Below are 13,117 nucleotides of genomic sequence, written 5' to 3' on the forward strand. Positions count from 1 at the left end.
AACTACAGACAGAATCAGAAAGGCTGAAGGGACCAGCAGGTGAGGGCAGAGGTCACAGTGCCATGAAGAATCAGAGGATGTGTCATGGCTGTCGGCCTAGGGAGTGAGAGGGGGATGACCTATGAGCCCCCTTGCTGCTGCTGCTGCTGCTGCTGCTGCTGCTGCTGCTGCTGCTGCTGCTGCTGTTGCTGCTGCTGCTATTGCAGGACCCTCTGCTGAGCACAGAGCAGCTCAGGAGGAGGCCACCAGAAGCTGACAAAGGGCTGCAGGGCAGGTAGTGTACTCCTCCACCAACAGAACCCAAATGACTTCCTGATGGCTTGGGTGGGATGGGAGAAAGGCCAGAATAGTCAAGGAAGGGACAAAGTTCAAGGCCCATACGTCAGGAAGAACAGTCAGACCATTCACTTTTGTCATCTCAATGGCTCACTCTGCACTGAATATGGACCATGGGCCAGGACTACATTCTCACCAGAGTCACAGTGAGTAAGATGACTCAGGAATGGCCCTAGTCCAAGGGAGGCAAGTTAGACAAACATAAAAGGAAGGCAAACTTAATACATAACATACATTCTAATGAAAAGCGTCGTCTAGATGAGATCTGCAAAGGTCACAGAGGAAATAAAAAGCTAAGAGCTAAAGAGCGTAAGTATAATTAGGGGAGACAGGTTGGGAAGGCAGAGTCAAGGTGGGGCACGTGTCCAGAGAGTAAGGAGAGCAGTGTGGAAGAAATGGGGAATGAGAGGGGTCGGCAGTGCCAGGAGGTAGTGTGCCCATGCAGAACCTGTGCTCCCCACTAAGAGCCCTGGGAGCCAGAGAAGGGCTTAGTTGTGGGGATAACACACCTTGACTTTTAAAGGGTCCCTCAGGGGCTGGGGATGTGGCTCAAGCGGTAGCGCGCTCGCCTGGCATGCCTGCGGCCCGGGTTCAATCCTCAGCACCACATACCAACAAAGATGCTGTGTCCGCCGAGAACTAAAAGATAAATATTAAAAATTCTCTCTCTCTCCTCTCACTCTCTCAAAAAAATAAAAATAAAGGTTCCGTCAGACAGTTGCATGGAAAGTAAGTGGTAGAGAGGGCAAATATAGAAAACAGAGTCACAGATTCTTGTCATTCCAAAGAAAAGTGGTGACAGAAGCCTAGCGTACATTCTTCAGGAGCATGTGCTTCATTCTCCAGGAGCATGTGCTTCCACGAGACGGAGAACCCATGAACCCCAGGAAGGATGGGATGCCAGTGGCCTGAGGGGACCTGGCTATCAGTGCCAACAGAGGGAACCATGGGCCCCAGACCTGGAAAGATTAAATTCTGGAGGCCTGTGGGGACTGGACCATCAGGGCAGACACCAGGGATAGGGTGCCAGGGGCCTGTGGTGACTGGGCCACTATAGATAAAGGTAGCAACATAGAAACCAAGGGTGTGGGATAGCATCTCTCTGGGGCAGGAGCATAAGTCAATGACTCTTCCTTCATTCAGAAGCAACTGAGCAGGGGCCAGCCTGTGCTAAGTATCAAAAATACAAAAGGGATCATATTCCCAGCACCTGCACTGAAGCAACAGGAGAGAGAGCCAGCCAGGCTTAATCTCCAGACTCCAGGAGGCGCCTGGCAACAGTCAGCACAGGAATGGCTATCAGCACGCCAAGTCACAGGTGGAGAGAAAGCCCCGTCTGCTGAGTCATTTCCTTGCCACATCCTGGAGAGGGGAGGTGTAGGCTTCTTGGGTGGTCCTCCCTGGGTTCACAGCAGGTCTCTGGCTCAATAGTTGGGACTCAAGACCAGCATCTCATGTAAGAGCTTGGCCTGGCACCATCAAGAACTGGTACAGAGCCCATGGGGAGCAAGTACCACTGTGTCTCTAAAACAGGTATGGTTGGGGGGCAGGGGAGTATCTTTGAGGACACATGAAAACAACTCGTCAGAGACAAGCTAGCCTAACACCTTCTGCAGAAGTCAATTTACATTAAGTGCTATCAAAAGCCAAATGGACACCATGAAGGCCTCTTGTCTATGTCCTTGACGATCCAAGGTGCTAGCCTGTGCCAAGACAGAAACTGGTTTGATGAGCATGAGACCTGGCAGGCAGCAGCTGTGGGAGGCACTCCAGGCCACGCCATCACTGACTTTGTTCTCACCCACCATATCTCCCAAAGGAAATCCTACCCTCCCCACCTGATATGTACCCATCACCCAACCTGACACTGCTGCTGGCCACACACATTGATGTACCTTGTTGCCTGTGCCACCCACTGGGTACTCCCAGTTCTATACCCCAAACACTCGGTTCCTCAAACACTGAAGACAGCAAAAGACTACCATAGCAACGAGCCAACAGCTTGCCTGCTGCACCAAGCCCCAGGCTGTATCCTGTAGAGGGAACTTCACCCTCACAACCCCACCAGAGCCACCCTCACCATCGCCATTCTGAGAGGCAGGGAAAGGCTGATTAAATTGTCCAAGGACAAAGTGCTAAGATTTGAACACAGGCAGCCCATGTGTGGAGTCAGTGGGAACTGCTCACCATCACCGCAGGTACAACGTGACCCCCACTCAATGCTCAGAGCATGCAGCCCAGCACTCTGAATCTCATGTGCCTATCACTGGCTTTGCTGACTCTGAACAGCTTGAGAGCATCATAACTCATGGAGACATCGACTGACAAAGGTGACATGGTCTCATTAAACTACAAGACAGTTTAAAAGGATGGCTTAACTACTTTGAACAAAGAATAGTTGAAAAGCCATATTAAGAATTATGGCTGCGGCTAGGGATGTGGCTCAAGCGGTAGCGTGCTCTTCTGGCATGGGTGCGGCCGGGTTCAATCCTCAGCACCACATACAAAGATGTTGTGTCTGCCGAAAACTAAAATGTAAATAAAATATTTTTTAAAAAAAAGATTTGGGGCTGGGGACATGGCTCAAGCAGTAGCACGCTCGCCTGGCATGCGTGCGGCCCGGGTTCGATCCTCAGCACCACATACCAACAAAGATGTTGTGTCTGCCGAGAACTAAAAAATGAATAAAAAATTCTCTCTCTCTCTCTCTCTCTCTCTCTCTCTCTCTCTCTCTCTCTCTCTCTCAAAAAAAAAAAAAAAAAAAAAAAAGAATTATGGCTATAAGCCGGGCACGCCTATAATCCTAGCTACTCAAGAGGCTGAGGCAGGAGGATCGCAAATTCAAGACTAGCCTTGGTGACTCAGTAAGAGCCTATCTCAAATAAAAATAAAAAGGACTGGAGATGTATCTCAGCAATAGAGCTCTGGGAATTCTATTTCCAGTAAGTACCACTGGGTGGGGCAGGGGGGAACAGTATTATGACTATGATGACCTTAACTTACTCTCAGGAGGCAACACAGAAACCAGTGCCTAGTCAGGTAGTCTGCGATGTGGAGGGGATGACAACCTTCCACTGATTTACTCTAGTCTCTCTGCTACATAAGAACACATCTCCTCCACATGCTGCCTGGGCCCAGGCCCCAGGGAGGGGCAGGGAGGTGGCCCCAGGGGAAGGTGGCCCCAAAGCAAGTATACCAGCTCAGCCCATCCCAGGATCAGGAGGCTCTATGGACACCTAGGAGGGACAGCAATACAGGTGCTTCCAGCCTAGTCACCCTGGTAACTACAATTAAAGGCTCTTCTACAGAGGCAGAAAGACATGACCTTCCAAACTACAGCCATCCCAGTGAGTGCAAGTCTGGGGCAGAGCAGGCAATACTTGATGGCTGATGGGACAAAGGCTCTTGAGCCCCAAGTGCCTGACCCAGCTAGCTGGAGTGGCCAAAACAGATAGGCAGGTACCAGCTCCCTGTGTCCACCATCCTCGGTTGCTTCTCTCCACTTGGCCTTAGAGCCAGCTCTGCCTTAAATCAGAATTGAGGAAGGTGACCAAGGCTTCAGCCCAGCTGGACAACACTGAGTGCACAGGATTCATCACCCCAGGCCCTAGTGAGGTACAGAAACAAGTCACAAGGGCCTGGATGGTACATGCCAGGTGCTGTTCAGGAACCTGGGCAGCCTATCTGAACAGTGTTCAGGAACCTGGGTCCCACCCTCAAGTAAAAAGGGTCTGGATGGTATATGGGTGCTGCTCAGGGACCTGAGACATGAGCTCTGGAGAAAACGGGCTTGTGTTCAAGTCTTGTCTCCACTACTTCCTAGCACATCAACCCAACATTCAAGTGTCACATCTGCAAGCCGGGGTTTATCAACGTGACTGCTCCAGAGCTGTCTTTAAGGTTCAAGTCAGATGCTGCACGGGAAGCACTTGGCACAGACTTCGTTCAGGCAAATGCCATCGATACTGATTGCTCTCATAATCACCCTCGTCATCATCATGATTACAGACAGGAAGCAGAACCGTGGACTGTGGCAGGCCCTGAGAGGCCCTGTTCCCTCCACCACCCCTCTTCAAACCATAACCGTCATTTCTAGGAAAGGAGAGAACCCCCAAGTAGCAAGATCCCTAGAATTCCTGCACAAATTTCCCAATCTTAGTGGTTCAACATTCTCCAGAGCACAGCAACCTGTCACCCTTCAGGGTCTGAACAATGACTAGCATGGCCACAGTCAGCCTCCTGCTCGCCAGCAGAGCCAGGGGGTATGTAGTCAGGTCTGGGCCCCTGGGACCCCTGGACACTAGCAAGCCCCAGCAAGGGCAGAGGGTGCTCCAGGATAGCCCTTGGGGAGCTCTGTGCAAGGACAGTAAGCAGAGGATGCATCCAGACCTGACCACTCATTCTAAATGACTCACCTGTCCCCAGCCCCATAACTAGGAAGGATGTTATCAGACTCCAAGAACCAAAACCAAGACAAGGACAGCAAAAAGAGCAAGGCTCCTTCACTATAATCAGATTCCACCCAAAGAGGAAGAGGGTTCTGAGACAGGCCCTGGAGACCCATTCACATCCATGATTGTAGGGCCCCTGAGCAACGTGTCCAAAGATGGAGAAGAAAAGAAAAACAGAGTGGGCCTGGACTGGTGGTTCATGACAGGACTCACATGGAAATGAAGACTCAGATCTCCTTAAAGCACTTCCTACTGCCAGAGCACAAAAGCCTTATGAGGTGTGTATGAACATGTTGCCCTTGCTCTGCAGAGTAAGAATCTACCTCAACCCCTGGCTGCACAGCCAGCCAAAGGACCTTTCTTTGCCACATGATCACTGACAGCCATGAGGCACCAGGTACACAGCCCTCAGAACAGCCCTACAGACAGACACTCCCTTTTGAGATAAGGAAGTGCACCGGAGTAAATCCACATCTACTCAAAGTAGCACCTTCCCACCTCCTGCCATGTAGAAGGACTCATAAAGCTTCCTGTCCCTTCCATGGCAGACATGATCAAAAGGAAGCACAAGCCCAACCATCAAGCTTTCCAGACCCCAGCTCTGTGGACTCAGAACACTAAGAGACAGAATTCCACGGTGGTGCACACCTGCAATCCCAGAAGTCAACAGGCTAAAGCAGGAGGACTGCAAGTTCAAGGCCAGCATGGGCAACTTAGGGAAACCCTCTCTCTAAATAAAAAATAAAAAAGGACTGGGGGTGTAACTCAGTGGCAGCAAACAGAAGCCCTAGGTTATATGCCCATCACCACAAAAAAAAAAAAATAGTAATAATGATTTCAGTCCAGTGTAGAGTTCAGAATTGTGCTGTACCAGTACAGCAGCCAGAAGCCACATGTGGCTCAATGCTAGAAATACTTTCTCATTCCTAGGTGGCTGGCGGCCAGCAGGTGGCTCTGGGGTACAACATCATTTGATCTTCCCTCAGCATCCATTAGTGCAGGATGTTCAATGTCCCTACACCTCATTCATACAGAGCTCAGGTCAGAGCCGTGCTTAGTGGCCGACCCTACTCAGAATTCTTCCTGCTGGGAGAGTCACAGCTCTGCCCAGAAACAGGCCAAAGTCTATTACATAACTACCGAGAGGCCAACAGAAGCCTGAACTACCGCAGCACAGTGAAACCTCAGGTAGGAGAGGGACCTGGAGTACCCGCTGACTCACTCTCTGATTTCCAGCTTCGCAGTGACAGACACCACGTTACTGAGACAGCACACACAGGAAGTAGCAGTCTTCTGTCAGATCGGCAAAGGAGGAAAACTAAGACACCCAGGTGAGTGCTGCTCAGGAATGAAGGGTTTCTGCTGCTCTTGGCAGAGCAACGCATGGGGTGATGCGCAACATTTGTCTTCTGAAGGCCAAGCTCCTGGAGATCTGCATGCCACCAACTGTCCCACTGCAGGAATTCATCATAAAGAATTAAGGACCATGCTACAAAAGTCTATGACAGGGCTGGGATTGTAGCTCAGGGATAGAGCACTTGCCTAGCATATGGGAGGCACTGGATTCAATCCCCAGCACCAAATATAAATAAATAAAATAAAGATACTGTGTCCATCTAAAACTAAAAAAAAAAAAAATAAATATATTTTTAAAAAAGTCTATGACAGCAGCATTTAAAATCCAGAAAGGGGGCAGATAAGGAGGAAGAAGAAAAACACCCAGCAGTGGGCCCGTGAAGTACAGGGTAGCCACAAAATGGCATATTAAAAAGCTACTAAAATGAGAGGAATAAATGTTCAATTCACAAGGAGGACACAATCGATGGCTTGGTGGCAAGAGTGGGTAAGAACACCTGCATGACGACGGGAGCCCAGGCCACTGGTCTGCACAGCCATGGGAAGCATGTGGACACAATCACACCCCATGACACTGTAGTCTCAGGTGGACCATGTGTCGGCTCTGCAATGACTACACATCACGCAAGGAGACAAAGCACACCCCAAAAAGCCCTTTCCAGAACCTATGACCACCTGCTGGGCACTTGCCTGGCATCTGTCTGACTCTACCACATTACCTCCTTCTCACCATCTGAATTTTTATCAAATTGCCTTTAAGAGATCCATGGAAACATACCAGTCTTACAAGGTCTCCATAAATACAATGGACACCTTCCACCTAAGGCTAACACAGTCAGCTCAGAACATGAGGGCAGAGGCCAAAGCTGGAGGAATCCATCTCAACAACCAAGGCCAGTGCCACCCTGCCACCTTTGCTTTATGATCTGTGAATAAACAAAAAGGCAGGACCTCTCAGCCCCAGCAAACAAGTCTCAGCATGTAGGGTCTCAGTTCTATCTCCTGAGTACCAGAGGTCCCAGGTCACCCCCATGGGGAACTGTCCACCCCCATCAGAGTGGCAGCCTCAACACCTGATGGCTACCCACATCCTTCTCCCCATCCATCCCAACAGCATGGTTCTTGGCACACAGATCAAGCCAGGCAACAAGGTGCTCACCAGCCCCATTCATAGCTAACACTGGGCTAGGGGCCATATCACATGTCCCACGTGAAGCCACAGCATAAAAGGCCAACCCACAAAAATAAGTCAATCCTCAAAAAACATTCCAGGCAAGGCTGGGACAGCTGTGGGGCCTCATGTCCCTTCCCTGAAACACCACCACAAAGGCAACACAGCACTCACTCTACAGATAAGCATGGAGCACTGGGCACTTCCACAGGGTGCCCTGAGGCTCACATCTCCACAGGGTGCACTGACTCTCAGAGGAACTTAGGGCACCTCCTGGGAGGTGGACAGTGGGCCAGAAGTCTGCAGACCACCTACCTATGGCACAAGCTGCTTCCTGAGACACAGACACCATCCCAAACTGATCGTAAAGAAAATCCCCATTCACATCCACAAACAGAGGTGGTGTTGTGCTATATGCAGATGCCTCCCCACCTTTCATGGCTCTCTGGGTAGATACCTGAACTTGTGGCTACTGGTCAAAGTAGAAAAGTGCCTCATGGCTGGCAGGAGAAGGATGCCAGCGAGTGCCCTTCCCTTAACAGTCCATTCTGTTTCGTGGAGTGAAATGAAGAAGATGGAAGAGCAAAGTGTTAAAGCTTTAATTCCAAATCACTTTTCATGCCTGTTTCATCTGACAGTAGCTTTGAAAGCAAAAGGCAATCTTTATCATTTGAGCTTTTTAAAGTAATTGATGTTATTATGTCCAACATAACCAAATGCTTCTAAAAGCTGATTTTCAAAGTGACATCAGTCCCCAAAATAAGAAATCCTTCCTTCTGGCTACTAATAAATTATTAAAACACATCTGCACAGGAGGACAAGACTGAGGTTTAATAATCAATGGTGAAGAGGCTAGCTCCAGGCTCTCCTCACAGACTCACCTGCCAAGCAGTCAGTCCACCAGGACACCCAGGCCTCACACCGTGGTCACTGCTGCAACTTCTCCCTGTGGCTCTGCTCAAGGCAGGAGCCCAGTCCCATGTGGTTTTACACCCGCTAGATGTAAGCAAAAACTAGACAACTCCTAGCTCATGGTGGAACTCCATCTTTTCTATCACTGACTGGTCTAGGACAGGCACACAGCCCAGTTTTGGCCAGTGAGGGGCATCTGCTGGATAACAGTCCTAGAAAGATTTCCTTGTTCCAAAAAGACCCAAGAAAGAGGCCTCACCTTTCTGTCTCCTGACACCCAAACCTGGGCAGGAACTTCAAGGCCATAAGAGAAACCAGCCTGACCAGACAGCTGGCAAACAAACGGACCATAAAAAGCAGCACAACCCGTTATTCTGGCCTTTGACTCAGTTTCTGGCAAAACTCTTGGGATCTTTCTAAAACTCTTGGGATCTTCTGGGTGGCAGGAAGTCCTTTCTTAGTAAGGATTTGGGTTTCTACTAATAAGGTGACTAGGACAGGCCCCTACTTAACTAGGATGGGGATGAGCACAGAAAGACCAGTGATTAGAGCTGAGAACTCTCAGCCCCACTCACCAGCCTGGAGAGGAGGACTAAAGACTGGGTTGAGGAAACTCTTAAACAGCAAGATTCGGGAGCTTCTAGGTTGGTGACCACAAAAGGGGCACAGCTGGTGAAAGCAAGGAAGCTCAGCACCTGACTCCTGCCCCATGCACCCTCCCATGTGGCTCTGCCTGAGCTGGATCAGGATAGTAAATAAGGCACTTTCCTGAGCTCTAGCAAGCCACTGGAATAAGTCAGACTCTATGTATGTATAATATGTCAAAATGCATTCTACTGTCATGTATATCTAAAAAGAACAAAGAAAAAAAAACTAAAGAGGGGATCATGGAACTCCCTGAATTTGTAATTGGACAGAGTAGGTAACCTGGGAACTAGATAAAAGGACTGGCATCTGCATAAACCTGCAAACTCTAAGAAATGTTGAAACTGAACTGAATCATAAGACACTGAGGTGGTGTCAAGACTGGAGAAGCAGAAAAGAACACAAATTTGGTGTCAGGAGGAAAAAACCCAACACCAGGCCCTGGGATGAGGTCCTGTAGCCACCCATCTCTGGGCCTCCTTTGGGGCTAAGAAAGAATGTGCTCGATGCTCAAGCCAGTTGGCCGAGATTTTTGTCACTTACAAAGGCCTCAGATGGTTGGCATACTCTGTAGGTCTTCCATGAGGGCACAAGTCTACACACTTGCATCCCCAGGGGCCAGGTTTCTACACTATGACAAGGTCATTCCAAGCCCACACACTGCTAGAAAGATGAGAATAGTCCTAATCCAAGCAGGGACCCCCAAGTCAAAAAGCCAAGCCACCAGGAAACCAGAGGTACATGTTGTCAGAACAGTCACAGTACCCCAAGTGGAGTCACACTACCATACTATGGGAACTTGGAGCTTCCAATCCCCCACCATCTCAAACTAAAAGCCACCCGCAAATGCCACATCTCACATGTGGTTTGAGTTATTCCCCAGGACTTCTCAGAGCAGCGGTATTAGGGTTAGAGCATAGCAGAAGGTCTTCAGGTTACACATGTACTGTCCTCAGAAAGGATCAAGGTAGTTGTCAGGACCCCTTGGCAAGTTCTCATGAGGGCTGTCATAGAAGGAGCACACCCAATGCTCTTCCTGGTTTCTTGTGTGGCAAAGTGCTCCCCCATTACACATATGCCCTACCACCCATGAGGTCCCCACCAGAGCCAAGCCAGGCCTTTCGATCTCCAAAATTATAAGCATACCTCTTTCTCTAAAAAGTACCCAGCCTCAGGTACACTGCTATAGCAATGAAAATGGACTACTTTACCCAGTGAGACAGGAGAGCACCCCTCTGCCTAAGCCCAAGTGCCCAGAACACATGCATCCCCACAGACACCTGGTCTACCTGCTGGCAATGGCACTGTTCTTCTCCTTCAGGGCAAGTTCTCGCTGTTGCAGCTCAACAACAAATCTGGAGAGGTCCTCTGGAGTCCTGAGGGATAAAGAACACACATTCAGTTCCATCTGTCCCCAGAAGTGGGCCTAATTCCACATCTGGAATAGAGGTCCAAAACCATGCCATTTAGAGACCAGGATGAGTAGTCTATCATGTGACCCATGAGTGAGGCAGAGAGCACTAACCACAGCCCGAGTCCAGCCACAGCCCACCACCAGCCATGCAATAGCAGCAGGCTACCTTCATAAGCCTTGGCTTTATTTCACCTATAAAAACAGGGTGACACATAATGGTGTCACCATGCCAAGGAAATGATATTCACAAAGTGCTGCCCAGTTCCTGGCATGGAAATGATGCACAACAGCTCCTATCTTTGCTTTTCCTCCAAAACAGCTGCATGCACACAGAGTTAAGAGTAGTAATGAGGGGCTGGGGACATGGCTCAAGTAGTAGCGCACTCACCTGGCATGTATAAGGCACTGGGTTTGATCCTTCAGCACCACATAAAAATAAAATAAAGGGGCTGGGATTATGGCTCAGCGGTACAGTGTTCGCCTAACACGGGCGGACCCGGGTTCGATCCTCAACACCATATAAAAATAAAGGCATTGTGTTGTATCCATAAAAAAATAAATAAAAATAAAATAAAGATATTGTGTCACCTAAAGCTAAAAAAAAATAAATATTTTTAAAAAATAGAGCAAGAGTAGTAATGGCACAACCCCACACGCGTGCTACTGCATGATTCTCAGAACTATTCCAGATTCACTATCCCAGTGGATGCAAAGCAGTCCTATTCTTTATGTTTCCATATTTCAATGAGGAAATGGAAATTCAGAGATGCCATCTGGCTTTCCACAGTCCACTTGGTCCATGAGCTTAAACTCAAGGTGAGCCACATCTTCTGACTAGTACACAGAAGAACATATCCCAGAACTCTTGGTAGCTTTACGAGTAGCATGACACACATGTGGAGTGCACAGCAAGAGCTCCCAACATGGCATGGTAGGTGGCACACAAGCCCAAGGCCAAGGACACATCTTGCTTTTCTCTCCACCCACCACAGCAAGCACAGGGCTTATGGGGCCATGTGGTATGAGCCAACCCATGGCTCTGTCCCCCAAAGTGTCCCTCCACCTCACTAAGTGGATATGAAGAGCCCCTGCAGGGATCATGGAGGCCATTACTCTGGCTACAGCAAAGCAGCTGTCCATGCAAGGAAGAACCTGCAACAAGCTACAAGGAGAGTGCTGCTGGCCACCCTCCACAGCAGTGGCCTTTCTTACTGTCATTTCTCAGGCCAACACTGAAGACACTATATAGGGGGAGACACTCACCCTGGGCCACAGAGTATCTGGGGTCCCCATGGGCAGGGCCCTAGCAGTGCAAGGTACAAGTAAGCCACCCTCACCATGGTTTAGACACTCAGGACTGAACTCTGTCCTCCTGAAGTTCCTATGCAGAAGCCCTATTCCCACAGGATGGGATTTGGAGATGGGACCTTGGGGAGGTGATAAGGGTTAGGTGAGGTCAGAACAGTGAGGGCCTCACACTGGGGTCAGCATCCTGATAGACACACCAAGAGACTGCTCAGTCTCTCTCTCCTGGCCATGCAAGGACACAGCACAGGCAGCAATCTGCAAGGTGGGAAGGGCCCTCACCATAGGCGGAACACAAGCCTCCAGAACAACAGGAATAAACTCATGCTCCGAGCCCCATCTGTGAATTTGTCACAGCAGCCCAGCCACATTGAGAGGCTGCTCCGGCAGAAGACACACCCAAGTGGGCCAGTAGCACAGACACTCAGGAAATGGCTCAGGCCCAGCGTGACTCCATCTAGACACCCAATCCACAAGCACAACTTCATGTTTCTAAGTACACAGAAAATAAGTAAGATGTATGGAACACCCTTAGAGAGCTTCACCCCAAGTTTATCTGGAGTTTACTTCCATGTCAAGCAGGGCCTAGTGATCGAGGCTGAGGGGTCTTTAACTTCATGCGCCTCTGTGAACTTCTTACAATGAGAATTCATGTACTACACGTATGAGTACAAACAAAAAATGAAGGAAAAGCCACAGCAGGCTCAGAAGGTGAGGAAAGACGCCAGAAGCTCCCAGGCTGGGGAGCAGGGAGCCTGGCCGATAGGGGGTGCCAAGTGCACACTGCTCAGCCCAGCAGAAGCCCAGACAGGGGCGCAGAGAAAAGGGCACACAGAAAAGAAGGGAGACAAACCACGAGAAGCCCTGGATTCAGAACAAGCTCAGGGCTGGGAGAAGAGAGCGAAGAACTTGGCCTCCTGTCGCCTGTCCTGAGCTCCACGTAAGGAGGTGAGTCCACGTTGAGCTGTGGATCATGGAGGATTTCTGCACAGTCACAGCCGTCATGCATCTCAAACCAAAGACCAGGGGCCCACACACCTCCAACTGGCAGGAAGAGTGTTTATTTTCCGGAAGCCTCCTGACCTGTGTGTGGTTAAAGCTACTCAGAGATGCTTACCCAGGGCGCTCCAGGGATTAGCTAAGTGCTTGTAACTAGAAGGAGTCACGCCAAGTGCCATTATGGCCTAAAAATAACACCGACAGTCCATTCTTAAACTTGCACTTCACAACTACAAAGCGAGAGGCATTTGAGGCCTCGGGAGCCTCCGACACAGTGATGACAAGAAAGTGACAGTTCCAACTGCAGCCCAGGCTGTGACACCTGCTGCGGAAAACTCTAGTTTCAGCTGCGAAGCCTTTCACATCCTAACGGGGGCTTTCAGGGAAAAAGTCTTTTTGTTCCATCTGCAGCTGAATTTTGACGCAAACTCAGCTGTGTGCAGAATAGAAGAGGGCTGGGGGATCATGCCCACTGCTCTACCCCTGAGGCAAAGGCAGTTGCAGCCACAGCTATTTTGGGGTCCTATA

At 49.6% G+C, this 13,117-nt stretch overlaps 1 protein-coding gene across 1 annotated transcript in view; it reads right to left on the reverse strand.

Moving 5' to 3' along the window:
- The window catches only part of LOC144372094 (mitotic spindle assembly checkpoint protein MAD1-like), a 257,564-nt gene that overhangs the window by 192,613 nt on the left and 51,834 nt on the right, over positions 1-13,117 (reverse strand). Inside the window, exon 5 of the mRNA XM_078035512.1 lies at positions 10,161-10,247. Within this exon, the coding sequence (XP_077891638.1) occupies positions 10,161-10,247 (87 nt within the window). The remainder of the gene's footprint in view (positions 1-10,160; positions 10,248-13,117) is intronic.

This window comes from Ictidomys tridecemlineatus, chromosome Y (genome assembly GCF_052094955.1).
Source record: "Ictidomys tridecemlineatus isolate mIctTri1 chromosome Y, mIctTri1.hap1, whole genome shotgun sequence".
Taxonomy (NCBI): Eukaryota; Metazoa; Chordata; class Mammalia; order Rodentia; family Sciuridae; genus Ictidomys; species Ictidomys tridecemlineatus.